This window comes from Amia ocellicauda, chromosome 4 (assembly GCF_036373705.1).
Source record: "Amia ocellicauda isolate fAmiCal2 chromosome 4, fAmiCal2.hap1, whole genome shotgun sequence".
In the NCBI taxonomy this organism is placed as follows: Eukaryota; Metazoa; Chordata; class Actinopteri; order Amiiformes; family Amiidae; genus Amia; species Amia ocellicauda.
The window spans coordinates 27777776-27804908 of NC_089853.1; the positions used below are offsets into that span (position 1 = coordinate 27777776).

At 38.3% G+C, this 27133-nt stretch overlaps 1 protein-coding gene across 1 annotated transcript in view; it reads left to right on the forward strand.

Annotated features, from left to right (window-relative positions):
- The window catches only part of cspg4 (chondroitin sulfate proteoglycan 4), a 43702-nt gene extending 17406 nt beyond the window's left edge, over nt 1–26296 (forward strand). Inside the window, exons 2-10 of the mRNA XM_066701695.1 lie at nt 6472–6635; nt 7221–10772; nt 12667–13134; nt 14973–15149; nt 17665–17863; nt 18854–18985; nt 19235–19395; nt 20751–20934; nt 21318–26296. Coding sequence (XP_066557792.1) covers nt 6472–6635; nt 7221–10772; nt 12667–13134; nt 14973–15149; nt 17665–17863; nt 18854–18985; nt 19235–19395; nt 20751–20934; nt 21318–23215 — 6935 coding nt within the window. The 3' untranslated portion in view covers nt 23216–26296. The remainder of the gene's footprint in view (nt 1–6471; nt 6636–7220; nt 10773–12666; nt 13135–14972; nt 15150–17664; nt 17864–18853; nt 18986–19234; nt 19396–20750; nt 20935–21317) is intronic.
- Nucleotides 26297–27133: the final 837 nt, after the last annotated feature.

Sequence of the window (27133 nt, forward strand, 5' to 3'; positions counted from 1 at the left end):
TGACCTTAATCCTTAGTGCGGTACTAAACCTTGGGATCAGCTAGTCTCCAACTGTGCTCCGCCTCTTTTTTCGTTGCAATGGGCACTAACTTTAGTCCGCAGCTGGGGATGATCCCCAGATAGTACCATACTAACTCTGCAAGTTCATTGCAATTGACCCATAAAGCTTAAGTTATAACTCTGTTTACTGAATAAAGGGGCTGTTATTGTTTCCCCCTGAGAATTCCCTATAGAGGGTTTGAAAAAACCACAGGCAAGTTCTCACTTTGAATTGTTAAACAGGAGGCCCTTTAATAACAGAAGACATGAATAGTAACACTCTATCACTGAAGTTAAAACAGAGAGCTCACGAATGACAGGAATGCATTACAGACACGCAGATGTGATGGAAGCAGGCGAGCAATATATATATAATATGTGAATGAGAGAGAAATAATGTTAAAAATGCTGCTGCATTCTGACAGAGATACATGATGCAGAAAGTATTTAACTGAGATTGGAGAGAAGCATACCAACAAGATAGTTGTAAATAAAGGAAATATGCCTTATTTATTCATTCATTGGATGTACAGTATACCTGCTTATGTGCTTCTTGTGCTTACTGTGGTTACAATGGTTGATTTTTCTCACCAAATAGCATCTGAAAAAATATTTTGATGGAAGAAGTGTACAGGGGCGGAAATTAGCCTGCTGCAGTAACGCAGATAAATCAGGCTTTCTGCTGCACAGGCAGATAGAAGGAAGCCATTCTACCGAGTCCTAGAAAAGACCCCACAGTTTCACAGAGAGAGTCAGCCCAGTTACCAGAACAGTGGATATATGTTTTAGGCAGTGCTTGATCCATTCTGCTCTCGGTCTGACAAAACTACATATGAGTTGAGCATGAGACATTATGCGCTGAATACATGGCAAATAATGTCACAGCTCAGTCCATTCAGGCACTCTATTGACATGATGCCCCCAGGGTAATATGACTTAATAAACCAGTTCCTGATACTCACCATGAAATGGCATTTCTGTAAAATAAAATGGACCCACTAATTGATTGATTGTTTGTACAATTGGCAGTGCTGTCTGTCTGCATTTACCCTCCATAAGAATTGATTTCATTAGGCTTCTGTGCTTTTCATCCTTGTGTACTCAAGTATGTTTTTACATCTCCCAAATGAAAGGCTGTTAAACTAGGGTGGGTTTGTGAACAGTAGTGCAGTGGAAACAGTGGCAGATACAACTATAATAAGGGTGTGGTGCAGCCCAAATAGCTGGCTGCTGTTGCGACAGCTATAGGTCTGATTGCAAATTCATGGAAAACTAGCAGTGTGAAGAAAAAAAACAGGAAGCAAGAAACCTGGCTGGGAATCAGCTGTAAAATCATTCATTTGCAGCCAAAGTGAGGGGGGAGCAGGGGAGCAGCACAGGGAGGGGGCAGCTGTGGGTGACATTGAAGCCAGCCAACCATCTTGAGCCATAGAACTGATATACAGTTTACCCTCATCTGCTATAGATTAAGGCCTCACTCTATTGAAGACGGCTCATCACATAAACATTCGCTTACAACCAGGCAACTTGGCAGGGAGGTTCTTTTATATACTCTGTCTGCTCCAGTGTGCATTCTGAGCTGTCCATTTGTTAAGCTCTTCGTTCCTCAGAAACTTCTCATTATCCCTCCTACTGTCTGAATTTCTGTTTTCACCGCCCTCAATCACAGGAGAGCTCCAGTTTTGTGCTGTCTCAACTCAGCTTCCCAGTAGACGTGAGACTGACTGTTTGAAATGCCGTTATCTAATAAACTGAAGATATTTTACTTTCACAATTTAAAGTGCCATGTTTCTAAAGACCAAAGGGTCATTCCATCTCATTATAACCCTGGGATCATTCTATAGCTTTACATAGAAGAGCAGATCCCTGGATTGTAGACTAAAATGCAATGGAAAAAAGGTACCGTCTGCTGTGAACGTGTTGATCTTTCAGTGCATTGCCATGTTTCAACCACGATAGCCATTTTGATCTTTCTCAAAAGTATTTAAATCTATTGATAGATTAACATTCATTGACATCTTTTAAACTGAAATATTTCAAGTTCTCATCAGAGCTTAAGATGCCCAACTATTTAACTTTCCTTTTTTCCAATCTCCATCACGGACACCTCCCCTAACTGGCAACCTGCATTGAAAGAGATGAAAAATATATGCAAGTTCAAGTCTAGCAATGGTTTGGAAGAGAAACAGCACAGTAAACACTCTCCTCTTAAGAAACAGCTCTTTCTCTCTTCCCTGAGAGAGTCAAAAGTTCCAGCTTGCAGTGTAGAGCGTCTGAATGGAAATATGTAATTGACTCCTCAGGAGCCATTTATTAGTGTGTACAGTTACTGTTCTGGGTCTTAATTTACCTTTACAGGAAAAAAGCATACACACACATACACCCACACGCAGGTTCGTTGCTTTATGAAGTCTGTGTTTGTTGAAAATGGGGTGGGGGGCTCTGATGTCACAGGAATAATTAAACAGAACCACCCAGAGGACCCTGAAGTTGATGGCTTCCGTACTGTGCTGGGGTAACACAGGCACTCTTTGTGCTGCCTGTTATAAATCGTTCTTTCTTCTCTACTCACACAATGTGGCTGTTGAGACGTCTATTTTGTTTAGTCTGTTATGAAACTATTATGGACACCCTTACATTTTGTTATTAAAATTAACATTTTCATTTTTTTCTTTTAATGGTATGTGTGGAACTTGAACCAACGGGTGTGCTGTGCTAGAGGACTTCTCGTCATTGTTTATTTCAGATTATGACATTAACAGGATCAATATCTGCATGATTTTGTTTAATTAAAATAAATGTTGTATCAAACACAGCCAGTTTAACAAAGTCCAAAACAGGGGTCTTTTCAGCTACAACAGCTTTGGGAATTGTATTGGAGGCTACATGTGGTTTCAAAGGTATCTTAGATTGCTCTTAGTATGCCATTTCATTATCAAAATGGCTTGAACATGCTTTTCTCAACCTTCTCAACACTTTTAGCCGAGGCCCAAATTTACAATTGCCATTGAAAAAGTTCAAAATATGTATTATGTCTGTGTGCAGCATGGAAAATCACTCCCATTTGCAAAATAAAGACAACCATCCTCTGGCTAGTTTTCAAAAGAGTATGTCAGAGGGACTATAAAACATAGGATAGACACAGACACTGTGGTGTGCCACAATAACCTTTACCTTTACTATGTCTTAATACAGATTTGGAAGAGGCAGCTCTGCCTGTTTTAATTAAAGGAGGTTAATTTATGTTACTACATTTGCAAAGCAGATAAGAAATGTCAAGGGGAATGTTGGTGTACCTTGCTTTTTCCCTTTAGTTTTCACTTGGAACTTGGAACTTGTTGACTATTTTTATTTTTATTTTTATTTTTATGATTATTGTGGTGCAGGTACCTAGTTACAGAAATTAACATTCTGAAACTGCCAGAATGCCAAAGCTTTGTTTTGCTAATCAAAGCAAAGAAGAATATCTTTTTACTTTTTATGTTTTGTTAGTGGAGCACTATTTTATCACTGTCATATTGTTCATATACTATTAAAAAAATTGACAAAAGAAGAGCCCAAGTAATGTGAAAATAGGATCACATACTATGTTCTATGAATCACTTATGAGGAAAACATTTTTCTAATTATATCAACCTTTACTGTTGCCATTAACCCTTCATAGTCTCCTGGCTTTGTCTTTGTTTTGTTTTTTTTGCGTTGCAAGTCAACACATTGCACAGCTTTCTGGCCATTGCATTAGTCTCCCCTTCCACCAGCTTTAGAATGTAGGAGTCACACATTGATGAATGGAAGGGAAAGGAGGGAAAACACTCACTGTAATACGGAAGGGGAAAAAATTGCAGTCAGTTTCCTTTGAGTACTATAAATAACACTATAGCCAGTCATCAAATTATAGCCATCTGCACTGGACAAAACCCAGCCTACTCCAAGCACACAATAACCCACTGTTTCCTTGGGTGGGGCAAACAGTCTCAGAGCACAACGAACAGCCTCACCCCGATGCTAAAGAAGAGTGATATTTCAGACATTTCAGGGGCAGCACAGAGCATGATTGCCCAGACTAGTAAAAAAGAACGAATCTAACAGCCAAATCGTTTGGCAGTCACAGATATAACAGAATACTAAGGGTCACAAGCAGTCAATCAGAACCACAGCATGATTCTTAATTGAGCTACAGCATGGCAGAAGAAAGAATCTACAAGTAGAAAACATCAATATTCTTTTTATGAAGCATAACTTTTTTTTAATCAATAGGAAAATATGTTCTAAGGATTCAGAATTGCATGGCCCGGAAGACGAGCTTCAAATCACTAACAATCCTAGTTCAAATCATACTGCCAGGGACAAGCCATTAATATCTGTATGAGGCAGCAGGAAAGGAAGGAAGAACTACCCCTACAAAAGAAAGAATGTTACCTAATCAGAAGAAGATACAAATATAGATAGTATCAAACCTAAAATATCTCCTGACGTACTCAATGTTGAACCTTTACCCCAGATAATGAAATCCAGGGCTAGATGATTATTCTCAAAAGTGGACCGTCAGCTCTGGTAATTCCCACTGTGAAATTGCTTCCTTAATGATATTCATCATAGCAGGCCTTCTCAAGCAGACTTCTGACAGCAGCAGAATTAACCAGAAGTCTGGAAGCAGAATTATTTGGCATGAGCATTCAAGCATTCTGTTTCACTATGTGAACAATCCAACAAAGCTTAGGTTTGGAGTTTGAAAGTTGATTATAATTGTTGTCTTTTCTTAAAATTTGGAGACTTGGATTTTAATATGTTTCTAACACAGGCAGATGCTTCATTGGCAGCAGCTTCAGACTTGGAGACAGGGTTGATCTTTCTTCATCTTCTAACATGCATTTTATTCATTAAATTGATGCATGTCCCTACTCTAAATGGGGTCCAGATTGCTGAAAGAGAAAACTATCTTGTGCTTTATTGGATGCTGATGCCTTTGGTCTTCTTAACAAAGACATGGTGACTCCCAGCCAGTTTTCAGAGTAGAATGGTATGTGATTGTGTATTTCAGAGTTGTTGAGATTATGCACAGGCAAACCTAAAAGCTATTCGTGTTACAGCATTACTGAGTTATTTTATTTGGGAGTCTGTAACTTATACAGGATGTAAGAAGATAATTGCACTCCCAAGGTGTTCAGATCAAAGTATTTCTTTAGCGTATAGTAAAAGTATAAAACAAACTGTTAAAATATGTCATAACAAGAATGAAATTATCTCTGTCCGAAGAAGAATATTTGAAATAACACAGTAGAATTCTCTGGGTCAGCAAAACTTAGTCAACCATTAAGAAATCACAAGTTGAATTCTGGTGTTATGCCAAAATCTCCTGCTTAAGTGTGTTCAGGTCTTTGATGGTTTGATTTGATTGACATATTTCAACTAGCAGGAAAGCATAGGCAACCAAACTAATTTCACACTATATGGATTTGGACCCAGTCTTGTTGGTAACATCCCATAATCCTATCCACCCCTTCCAAGCCACTGTGCATGGGCCAAGACTGAATTCCTAGTATCAGATCTTTGTCAATTGTATGGTTATCCATATTGCTAGAAGTCCATTATAAATAGGATTTACTTTTATTCAGTTTTTCCGACTTCTGAAAAATGCACACAGCCGTTCTAAATAAAGCCATCTTCCCCCTCATTTCTCTTCAGGCCACAGCATTGTCTGCTGTTGGATATGTATCAGCACACTTCCCCTCCAGAGCTTTTCAGAGTGACCTCTGACCCTGCTAGTCATCTGGGAGAGAGGGGTTGATGTAAAAGCACTGTCTTTCTTGGCTTCAGCCTTGGAAAACCCTGACTGGGATGAGGCCTCTGGGAGCTCTGACTTTACTTGGGAGTGCAAGCAATGGGAAACAATTGACTTCCTGAGTGCTGTGAGCTCGGAGGATTCCACAAAGGCCATCACGGCCAGGTGGCTGTGTTTGTTTGGTGTCCCAGGACTGAAAGCAAAAAAGACACTAAGGCCTGGGAATAGGGAAGAATTTACCAGGATGCCAATCCTAGTTAATTAGGGGAGATCTACTGATGACACAGTACTACAGAGAGCCCTTCAAAGATTCTCTGCTGATGAAATCATATCCCTGAGAAATTCTATTTCAGAAATACATGGTGGTTAAGTAGTTTTAGCAGGAGTAAATTTGTGCATTTGGCCAAGGATTTCATTAAGAAAATATACTTTTTTTATGAGAGACTTAGTAAAGCTCTATGACTCGGGTCTAAACTCAGCACTTCCTTAATCAACTCAAAAACATGTTTTATATGTTTGCATTAAGGAGGAAAAATATATAATATGATATGCATCAAATAAAATTATCTACAGTAGTGAATATATTATTTGTATGGTGTTCATCAATGTTGATGTGGAATTTAAGTCTTTGAATTGTTTTCTGTGGATAGTGTCCTACTTTGGAGCGGGTTTCTGCAGGATCCGGACTGTCCAAGATGTCCCGTCATTCAGCCTCTCGCTACAGTTTCAGACCAGCAGGAGAAGTGGGCTTCTCTTCCTGGCTGCAGGGATGACAGACTATCTTGTGCTTGAGCTCCAGAACGGGAGATTACAGGTGAAGGGAACAGGGTTCATACAAGCCCATTTAGCAAATTCTCAATAATGGATACTCGTTCTGTTTTTTCCCTCTTTCTTTGCATTCTGTAGTTTAGGCAGCCCTAGCATTTGTCATTTATTATAGACCACCACATCTTTATGTATTTATTAGTTAATGAATTAATTAATTTATGTACACATATCTTCAGAGTCTCTATTTCAATTAAAAATAAACTTCAATACAAAGTTATATGGAGAAGGGGAAAATTTAAAGTTAACATTAAAACCAGCATTTCAAATATATTGTTGGACATAACCTGAGAGGTGTTTAAAGCTCACAAAATGCCTCAATGTATCTGTCTGTAATAAAGACTGAAATTGAATCCTGTGAGAAACAGAAATCCCACCAGGCACGTGGTTGTAAACATTGTACCAAATGTTGGATAAAATAAAGGATAAACAATGGATAAACAGAAGTCCTCTTTCCCATGACACACGCATGCAGAACTGATTCAGTATGAGCTGGTATTGAATGTCTTAACCTTCAGTAATAGATGTTACAATGAGTTCTCCTTTTTCTTTTTGTTGTTGTGTGTCTTTATAGGCACGTCTAGAAATGGGATCTGGTGAAGTTGTCCTGGAATCCATCCAAGGTCTACAACTGAATAACTTAGTGGATCACAAAGTGACAGTCACCCTGCAAGGTGCCAGTCTGGCCATGATGATTGATGAACTTTACTCCTCCATTGTCACACTGGCTAATATCCAGGAGGAACTCAGCATAGACTTGGGTTTTTACTTGGGTGGGACTGGGGATGAGGAGATGACTTACCTGGAAGGATCCACCCCCCCGTTCCGTGGTTGCATGAGCAACGTGCAGTTTGAAGTCGACAACCTTGACATGTTGGAATCAGAACAACCTGCATGCCATGAGACAAAAGAGGACTGCAGTAGTGAGTTTCAGGCTGCAGATGGAGACACAATCAGCCTTATTAGCCCCAAATCATTTATTTCCTTACCAACATGGAGTTTTTTGGAAAGCCGCACTGTTCAGCTGCTAATGAAGACCACCACTGAAGATGCACTCTTGTTTTTCCACCTTGGCCAGCAGTCAGATTTCATAGCTGTGGGGATAATGGATAGCTATCTCAAGGGTGTTGTGAACATGGGGAATGGGGTCATCATATTGGACAACACCTTGGTAGAGCTAGATGATGATCAGTGGCACAGAGTCGAAGTACGAATTGATCCAAGTATTTTTGAAATTACTGTGGATAGTCAAGCCACCACAGTACCTTTGAGTGGTTCAGAAAGCTTAGATTTGAAGGGGAACCTCTTTTTGGGAGGTCTGGAAAAGAAGGTGAATGATGAGCTAAGAAACACTGGGATTTTATCTATTATAGATAAGAAAATATCAACTGAGTCCTTCATTGGCTGCTTGGGCGAAATAAGAATTAATGAGAAGGAGAGAAGCCTACAGGATGCTTTGGTTACCAGAGACGTTCATCTTAACTGCGAAGGGGATATCTATGATTATTCCAGCTATTTGTATACAACTGCTTCCCCTGTAGAATTCCATACTGTTAACTTTAACTCTATTGAGCAGCATTGCTTTCCCACTGTTGACATGCCAGAAGCCTTTCAAAATCTCACAAAACTCCTAGACATCAAGCCTTTAATTGTCCCTGAAGGTAGTGAAGCCTTTCTAGACATAAATAACATCAGCCCGACATTAGATCTAAGCAAGGCAGGCATCAGGCAGTCACAGATAGTCTTCACTCTACAGGATAAATGGCCGTTGTATGGACAGATGGATTTCAATGTTAATAACAAGAAAACCAAAAAGTTTACCCTTCTGGATGTGGTCAACCGAAAAATCAAATATATCCATCATGGTACGGAAAGATATTCAGATCAGATAGTTTTTGATGTGGTTGCCCACAGCTATAGTTACCTTCCAGAATGCTTGAAAACTCCCCAAAACTACATTCTCCCTGTACAGATAACACCTGTTAATGACATACCTCAACTCAATGGAGGAGACATCTTGATCTCAGAATATGCACGTACACGTCTGAGTGCAGACATCATCAAAGTTGTGGATGCAGATACGAGATGTGATAAATTAATGCTTACAGTTACCTCTGGACCCAGCATGGATGAGGGATATCTAGAAAATGCAGGGCAACCTGGAGAGAAAATTGAGGAGTTTTCATGTAAAGAACTTAAAGATGGAAACATTTACTATGTCCACCAGAGTGGGGTCATGGGTGAGTTAAGGTTACAGGTCTCTGATGGACACTCATTAAGTCAGCCTGCCATCTTCAAGTTGTTAGCACATGAGCCTGAGATGACTCTTGTAACTAATACTGGCCTTATTCTTTATCAAGGTGAATTTTCTGAGATTGGGACAAATAACCTGGCTGTATCAGCGACACCTCAGAATGGGGACATTGTGTACCTCATGACTGAGGCCCTCTATTTTGGAGAGCTACAAATGCTAACACATGATGGGGAATGGAAAAAGGTGAATTCCTTTCAGCAATCTGATTTGCAACAAGGACAGTTGAGGTATGTCAACACAGATACCCAAAATCATGAGGAAATGATCGTAGAGCGAGTCCAGTTTGATGTACAGCTCGGTCGCTTGATTCTGAGGAACAACACTTTCTTGATCAAAATCAAGCCCTCTGAAGTAATGATGGCTAAGATGGTACCACTAAAAATAGAGAATGGAGGGCAAAAGGCTATAAAACAGACAGAACTTGAGGCAGTAGTAAAAGGGAAAAATGTGGTTTCCAGTTCCTTGAAATATATGCTTTTGAAGGCTCCATCTGAAGGTAGCATACAGTTACTCGGCCGAGACCTTGTGGAAGGAGACACTTTCACACAGCAAGATCTGTTGAATGCTCATCTCAGCTACAAAGTAAGGATTCGCAGAACTGTAGACACAGAGGATCAACTTAAATTCCAAGTCTTTGTTGAAAACCAGCACTCACCTATTTACACCTACCCAATACAGATCCTAGCAGATCCAGATGTTCCTGTATTGACAAATGAAAAGCTGACTATTTTGGAAGGTGGGGAAAATATCATCTCTAAAGAGCACCTTTGGGTTGAGCATAGAAATAAGACCGATTTTGTGTTTAGGGTAGAGCAGGACCCGAACCATGGTCGTCTTATCAGAGAGTCTCCACCAGGACAGCCTAGATTTGAAGGGGCAATTAAAGTGTTTAGTAGTGAAGACATCCTTTTGGAGAGACTCATTTATAAGCATGATGGCTCAGAGAGCAGTGAGGATGAGTTTACATTCCTTGCTTTTGAGCAGCCTAAAGACAGCACTCCAGCTCAGGCCCTATGGCAGGAGTCCATGAATGGAGTGTTTAGAATATCCATACAATCCCACAATGACCACGTGCCATTGCGATTGGTGGACAAGACCTTCAACATCGTGAGAAATGGACAGCGCTTGTTAACCACAGATGATATCTTATTCAGGGATGATGATTCTGACTTTAATGACACCCAGCTGGTCTACATGCGTATGGGCATCCTTTCCGGTAATATAGTCTCAGCTGAGGACACTTCCCAGTCTCTTTACCGTTTTACTCAAGCAGATCTGAAGGATAAAAAGGTACTGTTTGTGCACCATGGTGCTGATCGTGACAGGTTCCAGCTACAGGTGTCTGATGGATTACATAAAACAACCGCACTATTGGAAGTTCAAGCCAGCGACCCATACCTCCGGATTGTTCAGAACTCCATAGTTGTTATCGACCATGGTGGGTCCAAGACCCTGGACACTACTGTGCTCAATGCAGAGACCAACATGGACATTAAAGATTTCAGTGAGATCAGATATGAGGTGACCTCTCCCCCCAGAGACGGGATGATCTATCTCAGTGGACAAGAGGTCACTTCCTTCTCCCAGGAAGACATAAAGAAAAAGGTGCTTTCATATCAGCATACTGGTAAAAGTCTCAGGCCTAAAGACCAATTCAGCTTCACAGTACGGTGTAAACAGTTGTCTGAGGAGGGCATATTCAGAATCAAGATCTTTAAGCAAGGCTATTTATCACAGCCAGATGTGGTCACCAACGAGAAGATCTACTCCTTTGAAGGAGAACAAACAGAGATAAATCGGTACCATCTTGAGGTAGGAAAATGTTTTATCGTTTCACAGAAATGTTGACCAAAAAACAACCATGTAATATAGTTTGCTGTGCATTAAGGCATAGCTAGGTCATTTAATAAACCACTGCCACCTTTAATACTCATGTTTTTCTTTTACAAAAAATTTAACAGCAAATGTTGTGTTTAATTGCCTTTGCCTATGAGACTGGACTACATCACTTCTCCTTCCTAAAACAGGAAAAACATAAAAGGCAATATTTTTCAGCAATCTGGCAGAATTCCCTAATATCATTTAACTACGTTCCATATAAATATTTAAATTTGAGCCAGCTGCCTTTTTTTTACTTTAATTGTTAAAAATACCTTGGCTTTCTTCCTCTCCTTGATTTCCCAAGCTTATCAGCCTGTGTATTCATAAATGCAGCATAGGTAAACTCACCTATTAAAATATTCCGAGACTAATCAAGGGTGACTACTATTAACAATTCCACAATTTAAATCCCAAATGTAAATGACTGAATTGTGTAAATAGGTAAATTTAAACATTTAATTTATTTAATTTATTGAAAGTTTATTTACATTGAGTTATGCCTATATAAAATCATCTTACATTACTAAATAACATGAGATTAACTTGTCTGTCTCCTAATGCAGTCTGATTTTATTTGTTTATGTATTTAGTTATTAAATACATTTATTTTAAGACTAGATGGGTGGTCACACAGCAGTTGTATGAGAAAATTGCTTACGTTGCAACTTCCCACGTTATTATTTTATTTTGATCGTTTCTTCTGTCAGATTTCCCTAACTTCACAAGACCGTACTCATTATTGAATTCCAGTTCAGTAAACAACTTGGCTCAAAGCTCTTTTTTTTATAGTTGTGGTATGAAATAAATTAACAAAACCAATAGGGTTTCACTGTAGTGAAATTCTGACTAGACATAGAAATTACCCTGTAAATTGGAGTTACAGATATAGGACAAGTAACTCTCAGGATAGTTCTGAAAATGATTGTTCCATCCCAATTGTGAAATATTCTCCTTTAAAAGAAATGCTATAGTATGCTCAATGTACTGTATGCACTGAGGGAAGATTGCCTAGGCCTGAGGTCAAAACACTGAGTCAGTTTACAGGGAGGTCTCTCTTAACATGGTAAGTGCTTTCTAGAAAATTACAGTGATAGCTGAAACCTTGTAAAACGAAACCCATTTCTCCAGAGGAATACATGTTATGAAAGAAGATGCTTTCTAATGAAAGTCAGTGAGAGATAAATAATGTTAAATAAGAAATATGTAAGAAACTAAACAAAATCTAGCAGGTTCGTTGATGTCAGTGTCAGCACACCCCCACCCACTCCCAGACTATGTTGTTCTGAAACCTTGACTGTGCTAAGTGAATTTGTTCCTTTATTATTTTACCATGTTCTGAAACTGTGGTAATTGAAACCAGGTTAAGCACGACCTCCCTGTACTTACAAATCCACTCAGAATGTAAGGGATATTTTGGGATGTTAGCATTGCCATACTGAATTGTACTGTCAAATGGAAAGTCAAATGAACACCAGAGTAGACCATTGTACTACACCTATAGGATAAATTTTTAGTGCAAACAATAGTCAGGGCCCCTACCCTAGCAAACATGAATATCTGCAGCTAAACACAATGCACATCTAATTGCATCTAACTGAAAGGTGTAGACAGCTAACTTTAACATAACTGAAGTCTAAGTTCACTGGGATTTTAGCCCAAACTCTAGCCAAAACCAACACATAGCCCTTATTTGTTTACTAATCTTAATTTAAGGGTAACATTTACTAAGTTACCCCAGATACAGTTCTAAAAATAACCAGAATGTAAATGTATAAGTGCTGAATAACTCTTTGGTGCTGCTCCTTTAATTCAACGTGTTTTCCAGGTGGAACAGCCTGATATCCTGCCCTCTGAGATGCTATTCACAATTAAAGAGCCACCTCGCCTAGGACACGTCGTCATGCTAATCAATGACTCCGAAAGCATGGCACCCCCCAGCTTGAACTACATCCACTCCTTCTCCCAGGACGACGTGAGCAGTGGCCGCGTCCTGTATGTCTCCATGCCAGTCCCGGGCAACGATGTGTTCACTGTCGATGTAAGCAATGGCTTCACCACTGTGGAACTCAAGATCGCCATTGAGATTGTGCCAAGAATGATCCCCGTGCAGGTCAGAAACTTCACTCTCGGTGAAGGTGGGTTTGCAGTCCTGAGCCAGGACATCTTGAACATCTCCCACCCTTTCTACAGCACAGCCAACTTAGACTTCATTGTGGAAGATCCCCCTAAACATGGTGCCATTAAGTACTGGGAAGGAATCGAGGATGGGCTGCAGACTTTCACTTGGCTTGAGGTGAGGACATTTTAACAAGCAGATCTTATGACAAGCTTCAACTGTGAGGTTAACAATATGATGTAAATTATGGATTTGAATGATCAGTTATGGTATATATTTTGCTGCTGTGTGTGATTCTCTAATAATCTTTATAGGGGCATTTTTTTCCAGCTTGCTGATTATTAGGATATGTTTGGTTAGGATACATTATGGTTATGCTTTGATCTCTATGCCAGTCTGTCTTTTCTCCAAGTAACCATGCAATGAAAGCTTCAGTGCTGTACATGTCATTGCCAAGTTCAAAGATCACCCAAGCGTTTTTATTATTATATTTTGTATTGTGCATGGTCTGTGGGTTGCTGTGGGGCTTTCTTAAATATTCATTTTTTTGTTTGTTTCGTGGTCTACAATTTTTCAGTGTGGTATAACACAAACTAGCCATTGAATACTATTCTGAATGTGTGGTTATTCATAGAAAGCCATAATTTTCTATGCATATATCACACAACTTAATGGAGTTCTTTAGTCACTGCACTTCAGCAACATGAAAGATTTTAATATGTAGTTTGCCATTTGCCTATTTTTTCACTCTGTGGAAAATCTGATGCTAACGCTTTAGTCACTGGCGCCAAAATAAACTGGCCCATATACTCCAGTACTATATGTAAGTACAACTCCCAAGTTACTTGGAAAAACAGGTTCTCAAAGACTACACTATATTTTACAGTACTGCATGAATATACATTTTCAGTGATATTCTGACCCTTCATATGAATCAGTTATATGGCAGTTCATTTAGTTAAAAAAACATCAATTGCAGTCAAATGTTTACAGATTTCTCTAGGCTGAATCAATGTTCACCAAAATCAGTTAATATATAATTAATCATTATAGCTGAATTAACATATTAACTAAAATACATCAATAATCAAATAACATTGTTTCAAATAAAGGGTGTGAATACTTTCTGCTGTAAGTGCAGATTAATTCTGAGCAACCTTTATATTTACCGGAATTTAATTCTGCCGTCTGGACAGTGCTCAGACTATAAGTATAGGTTTAACTATAATTGAATTAACATTTAGTTCAAAACCCAAACTAGTGACACTAAATCTAATGTCAACATGAATACCACACTGAAAAGTAAATGTCTGAATAGTGTTTCCCTACGCCTGTGAACAGCATAATTGGTGCTACATTAAAGTTAGACGTACTTAGATTTAATTTGGACTCTCTATCGTCGTTCATGTGAAACGAGTGGTTCCTTTTAACCACCTGTCATGCATCACGATACAAATGAATTATTCAAGATAAGACTATCATAAGGGAGAAATAAACAAAGATTACGCGATTTTAGATAATGGTGGAGGTCAGTAGGAAAATTTAAGTTACCTCGATCTCTCTACAAAAGAAACAACACCAATGAACTGACGAAATCTGAAGTCTGTTTTCTCAGCATGTAAACAGCAAAAGAGAGTATTATTAGTGTATATTGAAGTCAGTAGAATTGGGCGGGGGACCATGAAATACATGAAAAAATACACCTAATTGCAGCCCAATTAAGACTGAGACAGACTGTCTGAAGTCACATATTTTAGTTAACAGCTTTTAAAATGTGATGCATTCCTGTTATCTAGGGAAATTAGCCTTTCAGCCTTCAGTACACAGATGTGTGAAGTGCCAGGAAAAAACAAGCAACAAAGGACAGAAAAACATGGGAGCAAATTGGAGGGATTGCAGTCGTATAGAAAGCACTGTCAAAGCAAACCATGTTATTAGACATTCAGCTCAGTCTTTAAATTCTCAGTCTTCACTACTGTAGTTTTTTTTTTTTATCAATGCTGCTTTTGTTTTAGGTGATGCAAGGACAAATCCACTACCTCCATGACAGCAGTGAGACAGAGTCAGACAGCTTCACTCTCTATGTATCAGCATTTGAGATTCAGCGGCGAAGTCTGTCAGTCACCGTTTCCATTACAATCCTCCCAGTCAATGATGAACCCCCAGTAGTGGCAGTCAATGCTGGTTTGAAGGTAACTTATTTATTTGAAATATGCTCTTTTAAAATGTTTCTCTGTGCTTCGCATTAGAACCCAAGTACTGTCTGAGTGGAAATGGTCATAAAGCAAGATTTTGTACTTTTACCTTATTTCAAATTCAACAGTTCAGTTTCAGCTTCCCATTCACCAGCTGTTGACAACAAAGTGTCTAGAGAAGCCTTTTGTTATGGGTAACATTTTGTTTTAAGCTAAGTAAAAGGTATCAATTATGAGTTAACAGCAGAGTATATAAAGCTAACTGATTGAACTGCTGTTGCAAAGACAAAGCATAATAAGCATGTACTGAGTTGAAATTAAGAAGTGTGTGCTCCATGTAAAAAGAGCCTTTACATACATCATTATATGTTTGTAGTATCAAAGAAGATGAGCATATCTGAATATGCAGTTTCTCAGAGAGAGAAACACAGGTTGAGTCTGGGGAAATGGTCACAGCATTATGCAGTACATTAGAACCACATGGCTTCACCCTCACAACTGTCCATGCATCCTGTTGTATTTCACTGGGATTTATTGTATCCTTGACTGAATAATTAGCCATTTTCAGCATTTATTTACTATGGCACTTTCGATTTCTTTATCATCTTTCACATTGGAAAATCACCAAAGCAGTCATATGCAGCCTAAACTTATTTATTACTGTTGTACTTAATAAAGTATTGAAATTAAGTGTTTGTTCTATCATAATAGAAAATGCCATTTAACAGAATGGGATTTAGAAGATCAGTTCTGGAAAACAGGCAACAATTTTTAAAATACCATATATTAACGCTCCCCTTGTAAATATCTATATAACCAGTAAGGGCTATCCATTCATACATATGGTTGCATTAATGTCTTTTGAAAGTCTAGCTGGAACAAGACTGGTGCAGTGGTCAAGAGTTGTTTTTAGAAGCCCCGCTGTTCTCTGTGTCTGTGGTACAAGATTTGCTTGCTTACGTTTGCATAAAAAGCCTAGACTGTGGCACAGCTTCAATTTATCTTCATGAGCTGTTAGATGATCAGCATCCTTCTCCTGGTAAACCCAGACATCTTCAAGTTCCTTCTATCTGTAAGGCTTACAGTATTTTCCCTACAATCCAAAATATATGATTTTCTAGCACAGCTATCATATTGTAAAGAGGTTTTCTGTTATAATTATTAAACCTGGGAATGATCTTTGACTCAAGGCAGGAAGTATATATGTTATGTATATGTATATGCACAGCTGCATTTTATTAGTATTTTGCAACCCCGTTGAATTCTCTCACAGTGTATGAAGCCCCTGCATATGGCTACCCCTAAAAATGTCTTGTGACTCCCATGGGGGATCCCAAGTAATAAAGCTAACCTCAAATAAAACCTAAAACCTTATCAAAAGCAAAGGGCCCCAGAAACTGAAATGCTGTTTATGTTGAAGACATTTAAATTGTTTACCAGTTATGCACTGTGGATGAATAAAACTCAACATGCAGTACATATTATACACAAGTAATGTGTGAAAATGTGACTTTAATAAATTAAAGGATTGCCACACCTTCTTCTTTTTACAAACCTCCTTAGCCTAAAATGTACATTTCAAGAAGAGCCAATGTCTCCACCTAGTGGGAAGTCAGTGTGATCAGAATTGCTTACTTAGAATATCCACTAGAGGGAACCACAGACTAGTGAAAGGAATCCTAAAATCCAGTTTGATCGTGGTTTTTATTATTATTTGAATATTTTCATAACTTATATACGTCTATGACAAAATTGTATTAATGCGCAGAAAGAGTATAAATAAACATAGCATGTAATGCATGATACTTTCACTTTGAATAACAGAAAATCTACAACCTCAATATTATCAATATTGCCTGAGATTTATTGAAGGCAAAGATTAAACAAAAAATAAAACAGAGAATAAATCTACAAATCTACTAAGGGTAACCTCCAATGTGTTCTGAAAAAATGTATATACAGTTGGTGAACTGCATATTGTAAGTGTGTTAAACTCGTCCAGTACTACCCCAGTTCATGGTACCATCTCCTGTCCTCGGAGTAAATGTTTTCAGGAGTGAATATGCTCTAATGAGGGATACTGAAATAGGAACTGAAGCAATCAAGCCAGACTTTTTGCCACAGGACCTCAATTCTCATTACAGTGACAGACTATTTAAGTACACTTTCAGATCTGCTTCCTTTCTGTACCATTAATGTCCATTTTAGTAACTGGATCACATTAGATGTGCATTAAAACTGTGTCCTGGGAGGCATATCTGGAGTGTATCATACTTAATCGTGAGATAATAGGAGAAGCGTGCATCACAAACAACAGCAGATACAGTCAGCTTCATTCCTCTGGCATCTCTAGAGGACAGTAGTGAGGAGCTACTGTAGTTCATAGTAGCCAGATTGGTTCGCAATGATGAATCTACCATTCATGCCAAACGTTATACAGAATCTTATTTCATACAAAATTAAAGTGTGAGTATATTTTAATTGTTGTCTCTTTTTGGTGTCTTTGATTCAGCTGCGGCTAGATGAGACTGCTGAAATCACTGCTAGTCTGTTGCATACCAAAGACCTGGATACCCCTGCTGACGAATTGGTATATGCCATTGAAACACCTGCCAATGGGCACGTGGCACTGAAGTCATTGCCAGGCAACCGAATCAGAGGTTTCACGCAGGGACAGATTAATAATGGCGAGGTTATTTTTGTTCACAAAGGTGGGTCTTTGGCAACGTGCTGTGGCAAACAGCTGATGTTCTTTGTTGGAGATGTTGTTCAAAGGTGGATCATTCATGCTGTGCCACGGTCTGCTCCTGTACATTTTTCTGGCTTCAGACAGTTGACACTAATGAAAACCCCGGTGGTTTCCAAACTGCTCAGTAGCCGTTACGAATTACATTAATTAAAATGTAATTTTCTTCTGTACAAATAAGAAATGTCGGGAAGACATTGTTTGGCCGGTTTTAATTAATTCAAATCTCATTTCTAATAAACTAGATATAACCAGGATATGAGTATGTTACTCTGGGAGTGGAAGGACCCCAGGTGATATCCTTCAACCGCACTAGACCAAACAGCATTCCAGACTGGCAGTGTGTGCAAGCTCAGGGGGAAAGCCCACATGTTCAAAGTATATTTCTTCAAAGAGAACTTGTATCTTTTTGGAAAGATAATGCAGAACACTTTCCTTGAAGTTCTCCTTCTCTAAGATTGTAGCTTCTGCCATGGGCTTCCCCCCAATCGCTTGATCCACACAGCAGCATTACAGACACTAAATAACCCTTTATCTCCCTAATGTACAAGAAATTCTGTATGCTCATTGAGCTCTCTGTATTCCGAGCTAAACTGGCTGACCCCCTTGTCCCAGGTTTAATGTTGCTTGTATAATGTTTGCAAAAAATAATGCTTATAACAAAATGTCATGATACGCAATAAAAACACCATGTCTGTATATTTCATTAATTTCCCACAGTAGCAATTTTCAAGGAATTTGTTATTGTAGAAAGTATATTGAAAACTAAAGAGCACTAAAAATATATTTTTCAAATTGAACAAGTAGATATATTTAGTAAGAATCCATGTCCAATAACTTCACGTACTCTATAAGGGGAAATAATCTAATGTTTTTGATTCTATTTTGACACTTTATTATTGTCACTGCTTGTCAGGAAAGAATGGCTGACAGTTTGTTGCTATGTTTCCCTCAGGCCCTCTCTTTGGTGGTTTCAGTTTCACAGTAACTGACGGAGAGCACACTTCTCCTAAGCACTTCTTCAGCGTTACTGCTACGCAACTCACTATCACCGTAGAAACGGAGGAGGAGCTCCTTGTGTATCCAGGTGAGTATCTAACAACCTAACCCCAATCATTTATTTTAATTCACATACTGCACTAAAACCACATTAAAGTATAAGTCTCCCATGCACCATACTCCTGTTTCAGAATCCCACAGTTACCTGTGCTTTCTCTCAGAATCTGGTTCAACTCAAATTATTAGAAACTAGGGATCATATTCATAATGGGAAGTATAAGAACAACTCTGAGACAATAGTTGATATTTAATAGAGATCCTTCTTTCTTTTCACAAGGAACATCTCAAGCAATCACAAGTCAGACCCTGCAAGCAGTGACCAGCGAGGGCAGTGATGAGATAACCTACACTGTAATAAGGGCGCCTAGCCTCGGCAGACTTATTTCAGCCAATCAGAGAAGTCCATCAGAGGAAGTCTCGCATTTCACCCAATCAGAGGTATGGAAGAGTATAATACTGACATTTTTCCAGCAGTGTAATTCTCACTCTTTGAAAAGCTCTCTTCTGCAATATGATGAAGCCTCTAATCTCACTGATGCATTGAACCATGAGGGCTGTCCCACACCTGATCTTAATGCCATGCCTTATTTATGACTGATTACAGACATGGTTGTTCTAAGATGAGAGTGTATGATTCGGGTGATGAGATATTGAAGCAGCCTTGTCCTGTGTTACAACATCTGTGTGGTTCATTGTGCATTTATCAGGAAGCCTAAGATTTCAATATACAGTAATAGTAAAACTGCTCTTACTTATTTAATGTTATATCTCTGTAAATATTCCAGATTTTATACTGTACATGTTATTTGACAGTTGTTGACATCTTGACAGATCCATTTTGCATGGGTACACAATTTGCAAATGTTTCTGCACTTAAAATGATGACATTTATGCAAATTCTTCTTAAGAGTTGTTGCCTTTTCATAATTTCTTATGCAGATAATTGTGTCCGTGTATGTCACATCAGTCTAAGAATTCAGTTGCCTTTAGCCTGAACACTGCAATGACATACTATCCCCCTAACCTTCAACTACAGAAAAACGAAATAAAGCGAGTTAAGTTACACTGACTCCTATCACAAGCAAACCTTGTTTAATATTTAATCCTCAGTGATCTTCTCATTGTGCTGTACAGAAGGAAAGTGACTCCTGCACTGGGTGTAACAGTATAAGATACAATCTCATTGTCAGGTCTCATCACCTCAAAATGATTATTGCAGAACAAGGGGGTGATCTGCACATGAGTGCAATGGAAAAATCAAGCCGTGTATGGGCCTGGGGGAAAGGGGCTGACTACTCCTTGTCAAACCTGGGATTCAGTCTAAAATTAAGGGCTGCAGAGTTTACACTTTCACTGCAGGATTTGTGAAAATATAACAAAGAATGAACCTCGGTACATTCTGAAAAATATAACCATAAAAAGTGATGTTTTATGAAGGCTGCATTATTTTGTGGCTGCATTGTGAGTTGGAACTGCACTGAAGTGTATTCAGTTTCCAGTTCCAGTTCAGAACTAATGGTAGTCTTCCAGACCAACCTCAATCCAATCCAGTATTTACAACTGAATAGTTTACTTGATCCATAATTAAAGCCATTCAGCAGCAGATCTGTATCTCTAATATTTCTTGAAAGCCTTGGTTAACTTGAAGTTAACTTTGTCATGTGATATATGTACCGGTATAGGCTTTGTAGAATTACATTACACAGAGAAATAAATATATTTAATCACGACTCTGGACTCTGGACTTCTGCTTTTTCTTGGTTTCAACTCTTTTTTGTTTCTATTGGAAACAGCTGCAGGCAGGGTTAATCTCCTACCACCACGAGATGCCCAGCGAGTCTTTTTGGGTCGCTGAGGATTCCATCGACCTCATGCTGACCTCACCTCCTGCTACAGAGCTGGAGCTCACTCTCTACATCACCATCTCCTTCCAAGTGCAGAGCCAAAACGGTTCATCACAGCTTTGGAAGAACACAGGTAGGACTTTTCAATGTCTGCCAAGAACAGCAGATAACACACTGAGCATATTGCACACGGAGGTAATAGTACACTGGAAAAACTTGTATTCACCTCCAAATTGCCAAACTCATAGTCAGAATTGGTTGGCATGCACCCAGCCAATCAATACGCAATGGGGGAGGACTGTCAAGACCAGTAAACACTCACTAATGCCTTACTTTTTAATGCTAAGGCAAAACAAAAACATTTCCTCTGAAGATACACTCGTTCAGGCTGTGCATCTCAGTGAGAAATCAAAAATATCTCAAAATAAGTGAGAAAATACAAAATTTCTCCTCCATAATATCATATGTGCCAATGTAATTGAAATTCTAGATTAAAATGTCTGATTTTTTCTTCAGGACTAGACATCCTTCAAGGTGAGACTACCACAATTGATCACTCACGACTGGATGCTTCAAATCTCCTAGGCAGTCTTCCAGTGTCCCAGAGACAGTCTTATGATGTTGTGTTCGAGGTGAAGAAATTTCCAGCTCATGGGAGTCTTACCTTGGGTGACCTACCCTTGCCACATGGCTCGCCATATTTTCTACAGGAAGATGTGGACAATGGAGACCTTAAGTACCTACATGATGACTCTGAGTCATTGTCAGACAGCTTCTCCTTCCAGGTGAGACTTTCTCAAGGGAGAAGCCTGGTGGTATTGCCAGTAACAGGCAGCAGTTTTATCCTTGAGGAAACCTTCAACATCTCACTCAAACTCAGAGATTACAAACCACCAGAGTTAGTGAGCACGAGTCATGTCTTGGAAGTATTGCAAGGTTCTACCCTGGTTCTTTCCAAGGTACACCTCAATACCATGGATGAAGATAACATGCCTAATGACATTACCTTCACTGTCACGAAAATCCCTTCCAATGGTCTTATTGTTAACACAAACACCAAACACCAAATCAGCACATTTACCCAAGAAGACATTAACACTGGCCGGGTGGCATTTGTCAGTGATGGGACTCTGTCAGAGGGATTGATAGAATTTACCTTATCTGATGGCAAGCATCATACACCTTCCTACACAATAAACATTGATGTGTTATCAAGAAGCCTAAATATGGTGCGAGCAGAGGAGATCCAGGTAATGCAAGGGAATGAAGCGATACTTATAACAGAAAACATTCTTAAGGCAACAACTGGAGGGACAAAGGAGGAGGAGGTCATCTACAAGATAAGTGAGGCTCCAATGCATGCTGCCATAATGGTTGATCACAAACCTGCATCTCAGTTCACACAGAAACAGATTGGGGAGGGGCGAGTCAGCTTGCTTTTTGTCAGTTTCACTTCCCCAATGGATAGTTTGAGGTTTGTGGCACAGACCAAGGCCGCCAATGCCTCAGGAATGCTGAATGTCACCGTCAAGCCTTTAGTAGTTCTGCCAGAAGATCCTCTTTTGCCCAGAGCAGCAACTGTCCTGATAGACACCAGGATACTTGATGCCTCAGAACTAGCCAACAAGACCAACAGCGTTCCATTGTTTAGAATAACCCAGCAACCGCAAACTGCCAGATTTGTTAGATTAGGAGGAGGAACAGAAGCCCAGCCATTAGAGACATTCACTCAGAGAGACCTGGAAGAAAAAAGGGTAGCATTGGAGGTAATTAACCAAACTGAAGCAGGGAATCAGGTACAGACAGACACATTTCAATTCCTTCTACAAGCCAATGGTGTCCCACCTGCTCAGGGTTCTTTGTCCTTCAGGACAGCTCCTTACAATTCCTCTGTTATTTACGGGGCAGCTTTACTCAAAGTTCCTCCCATTCTGCCAGAAGTTCCTCAAGACAGTAATATACTGGAAACCGACGACTCTCATTTTACCACTCCAAAATGGCAAAGTGTAGACAGACCAAATGGAGTGAACCCAACTACCCCTCTTGTACACACAGGCTCCCGTAAGAAGCACTCTCGGAACGCCTTCGAGAATAACATCTGGGCCATCATTATCCCCATCTGTGTTATCATCGTACTCCTAATTTTAGCAGCTGTGTTGGCATACTATCTTGTTCGGCGTAACAAAACTGGAAAGCACGATGTCCAAATGATTTCTTCCAAGCCCAAAAATGGGGAGCTCAACCAAGAAACATTCCGGAAGACCGATCCTGCACACAGCATACCTCTGTCAAGTATGGGCCCAGACTCCAAAGATGGGTTTCAGGGCACAAAAGGGACAGAACCTGACCCAGAGCTACTTCAGTACTGTAGGACAACAAACCCTGCTTTGAAAAAGAATCAGTACTGGGTATAAAAAGTATTGACTGGCCTACATGAAGGATATAAAAGCTTTACAGTTACCAGTACTAGCTGTAAAGACTATGTCTAAGTCATTCCCTATAGTGTTATGGACCTTTATCAGTATTTAGACTTTGAGCAATTTATATTTTATTAGTGTTTGGGGCTGTTCAGAACACAATCTCTGTACCTTTTCTCAGGTTATGCATAAATAGGTTTCCATTGTCATACCGCATTTAATAGCACCCCAGTATAATTAACAAGACAATAAATCCTTGTATTATGTATATAGAATTTAAAAACATCATGGAACAAAACTGCAGTTCACAATAAAAATAAAATTTGAAACCATTTACTCAGTTTAGTTAGAATTAAATTAAATGCAAATATTATATTTTTAGAATGCTTAAAGGGACTTTTGTGTGTATATCACATTTGTTAAAATGGCAAATGTGCTTATTGTAAATTATTAATATCTACATTACTGTATGGAAATTAGTGTTATATGCTTTGAAAAACTGCAAGATTGCCTTAGTTCTGTGTCAATTTATCTCTTCATCCTCATGCATATACTTCTGTCTACCTGTCCACCTAACCTGTTGACTCTTCTATCACTCAGTTTAATCTCCTAGTTTTCAATTCATGCATCTCTTAAAACTCAGTCCTGTACATCCGTTGGTCTCTCCAAACCAAAGTCTTTCTGAGATCCACTGGATTGACTGCACTGAGGAAGTTAATTACTTAAATATAGATATAAAAATGCCTGGAAGACAACCACATAAGATGGGAAGATGAAATAATAAACTTTGCAGGCATCACATGGAAAAAGGAAACTTTAGATCGAAGCATCTGTGGAAACATCTTGGGGAGGCCTTCATCGAACAGTGGATCTATATGGGCTGATTATATACTTATATACATACCTACAGGTTCACTCACTGGAAGCTACATTAAAATCATTATCCTTGCTGTCACACTAAAATTATGGAATTAAGCATTTGAACTTAATATCCTCCATTCCACCAGAGATATCCAATACTGCCAAACAAAGATTCCCCATTTAACAATTATTTGTTGTTATTGTTGTTTTGCATTCAATTTAAGATTCATGGATACTGTGTCATATGCTAGATAATTTTGATGGGTCAGACCAGAGTTATGGTAAGCTTCATGTTCTGTTTATTTTTTTGTATGTTTCTAAAAGGACATCTTGAAAATATTTGCAAGTAAATGTATTAGTATAATTTTGTTGTTTTTATTGGAAAACAGGTAGGATGTATATTATTTATGTTATTTGTATTTGTATATCCATACATTTAAAACCATGTTTCCCAAATTAAGAAGATGCTCGTTTTGTTATTGTTGATCTGTTATGATAATATTTAAAAATATGCAATTGTATTTTCATGAATTAGATGGAAGGATGTTGAATGATATTGTCTACATCTTATTGCCACATATGCGTCAGGTTATCTGTGGCATTTTTGTCATTTAGTACCAGAAGTAACATAATCAGAATCTTTAGTGATATAGAGTGAAGAAAGTATGTCTGAAAAATATGAATTCATAGAGATGCTACAGGGTACATACATGTTCATTTGTATGGGAAGGTTGCACTTTTTTCAACTTAATTTTGATATTTGAGCTGATTGAGGTAATTTGGTCAATCATATTCCAGTACTTATTATCTGCATTATGTTTATATGTGATTTGCTTTAGATATCTATGTGCTTAAAATGCAATTCTCTGTGAGATTTTAATCCAGCTGTGGGAAATTATATCAACAAAAGTTCTACCCACTATGACAAATATGCACACTGTTTTTTTTGTTTTGATTTTTGTGAATAAGGCTATATGTAATATCATGTGGTACTAAATGCAAATGTATTCAAGGATAAGCTACAGTTGTCAATGTTTGTCCTACACTGTAGACTACTGTTTTTGTTTATTTTATTGCTTTACATTTTCATAACCTGTAGTTTGACCATGTGGATTTTACATCAGAACCAGTGATGGGAATCTGAAATCCCGAAGTTACCTTTAATGAACTGGACAATTGACTCACCGAGCTCAATCTGAGCTCAAGAAGAAGAGGACATGCAGTTATTCACCTTGCCTTATAAACTCTGAGCTGATGTATCAGGTGCTGTACAGAACTAATTTATTTTGGACCATTGATGTATTTTTTCTGTTAAAGGTGCAGTACAGTAATCACTTAGTATGCTGTTTGAATGTAAGCATTCAAATGTACCCTGTTGTATGGTAAGCAACATTCATAGTACAAGCCCTGCTGTCTGATGTGTGACATTGGTCCAGATGGGTGCATTGCTATTAGATTCTTTCAGATTGTTTTTTGAGGGGAGTTTGGTAGATGAGAGGATATCTACTATATTTTTATATTTCTTTCCAAGGGAACCCTAAGAGACAACTTTCAGATTTAATTGGCAGTTGTAAAAAGTTATATTCATGTACATAAATATTTTGTATCTAGTTATCACCCTTTGTTGTCTTGTAACACCAGATATTAACAATTAATATGAAGACCATTAGGGAAGTGTTAAATTACACTATCGTTTTGTAGATATCTCAGGGTTGTCGCTGTTTTCTGATGAGGTTTCTCCTTTTTTGTTTTTAAGTCTTCTATTTCTTAATTGAATGCTCTTTCATATATATATATATATATATATATATATAGGACACAAACAGAGACCAGTTAATATTTCTTATGGGTTAGTAGACTTGCTATAATCTAAATTCAAATATTTTCAAATTGAATAATGTAAATCGTTGAAGAAGAAAGATTAATTAATCATATCCCTCCTGTTTAAATATTTTGCAGAGGGTTAACATGGTTAGTGCCCCAGCTAACTTAGATCATTTTGGATGCTGCAGTTTTGCAAAATATCAATTATATATGCTTACATGTTGTACAAAATACTGTTTTTGATAGATATTTGTTTTTGTTTTTATTTTTTCAATCAGCTGAAATTTCAATTGTGAGAACACTGGGTCCTTTAAAGATTTATCTAAACAGTACCCAAGAAGCAAAGTCCTTGCTGTAAAAGCCAAAATGCCAAAAATAAAGAGATGAATCATTCTCAAGTGGCTCTGCAGGTTATTTCCTCCATATTTATTGTAAAAATGATTTTCTGTAAGTTTTTGTATTCCTGCATCTTGTACTATGTCTCTGTTTAAGTTGTGATTGAGTACACTGTTCTTAGCACCTTCTGCCTATTTTGGATGGATGCTATACATTCAAATGTATTATTTGTATTATTATTATTAATAATAATAATAATAATAATAATACAAATATTACAAATATTAGAGCAGCAGCTGTATTAGGTTAGGTTTTCACAATACTGCAAGTGTACATATTAATGTGTGAAATAAGCATTTGATGACTGGAAAAAACATTCAAGTGTGCTCTTTTTTGTAGAAAAACACTGTGCTTAGCTCTTAAGACACACAGCATGAGAACATTTCCCAAGGACTGTGCCTTATGTAAACAACTGATAAAGCTGGGATGAGAGACAGCTGTTCTAACAGTATAAACGGCTTAGTCAGCATTCGACTTGAGATGAGCAAACACATTATAATTTTTTTTTTTTCTTTTCAGCATGTAGAAGGTAACAGCAGGAAATACATATCTCACCAGCCCCTTTGGTGCCATCCTGTGAGCGTGTGACTCTCTGAAAGGATGTCATAAAAATATGTACACTCAAGCAAGCCTTTGATTTTTAAAATCTTCAGGTGGTGTTGTCTGAAGGCATTTATAGAATATAACACTGAATATTAACCAGAGGTTTTGCTAATCCCAGAAGATAATTAAGCAAAGTGTTAAAGAAAACAGGATGGTTATGGCCAACATCCTTGGGTGGTGAAGTAGCAGTTGATCCTGTTGTTTACGGTATTTAACTGTTGACTTGATGTG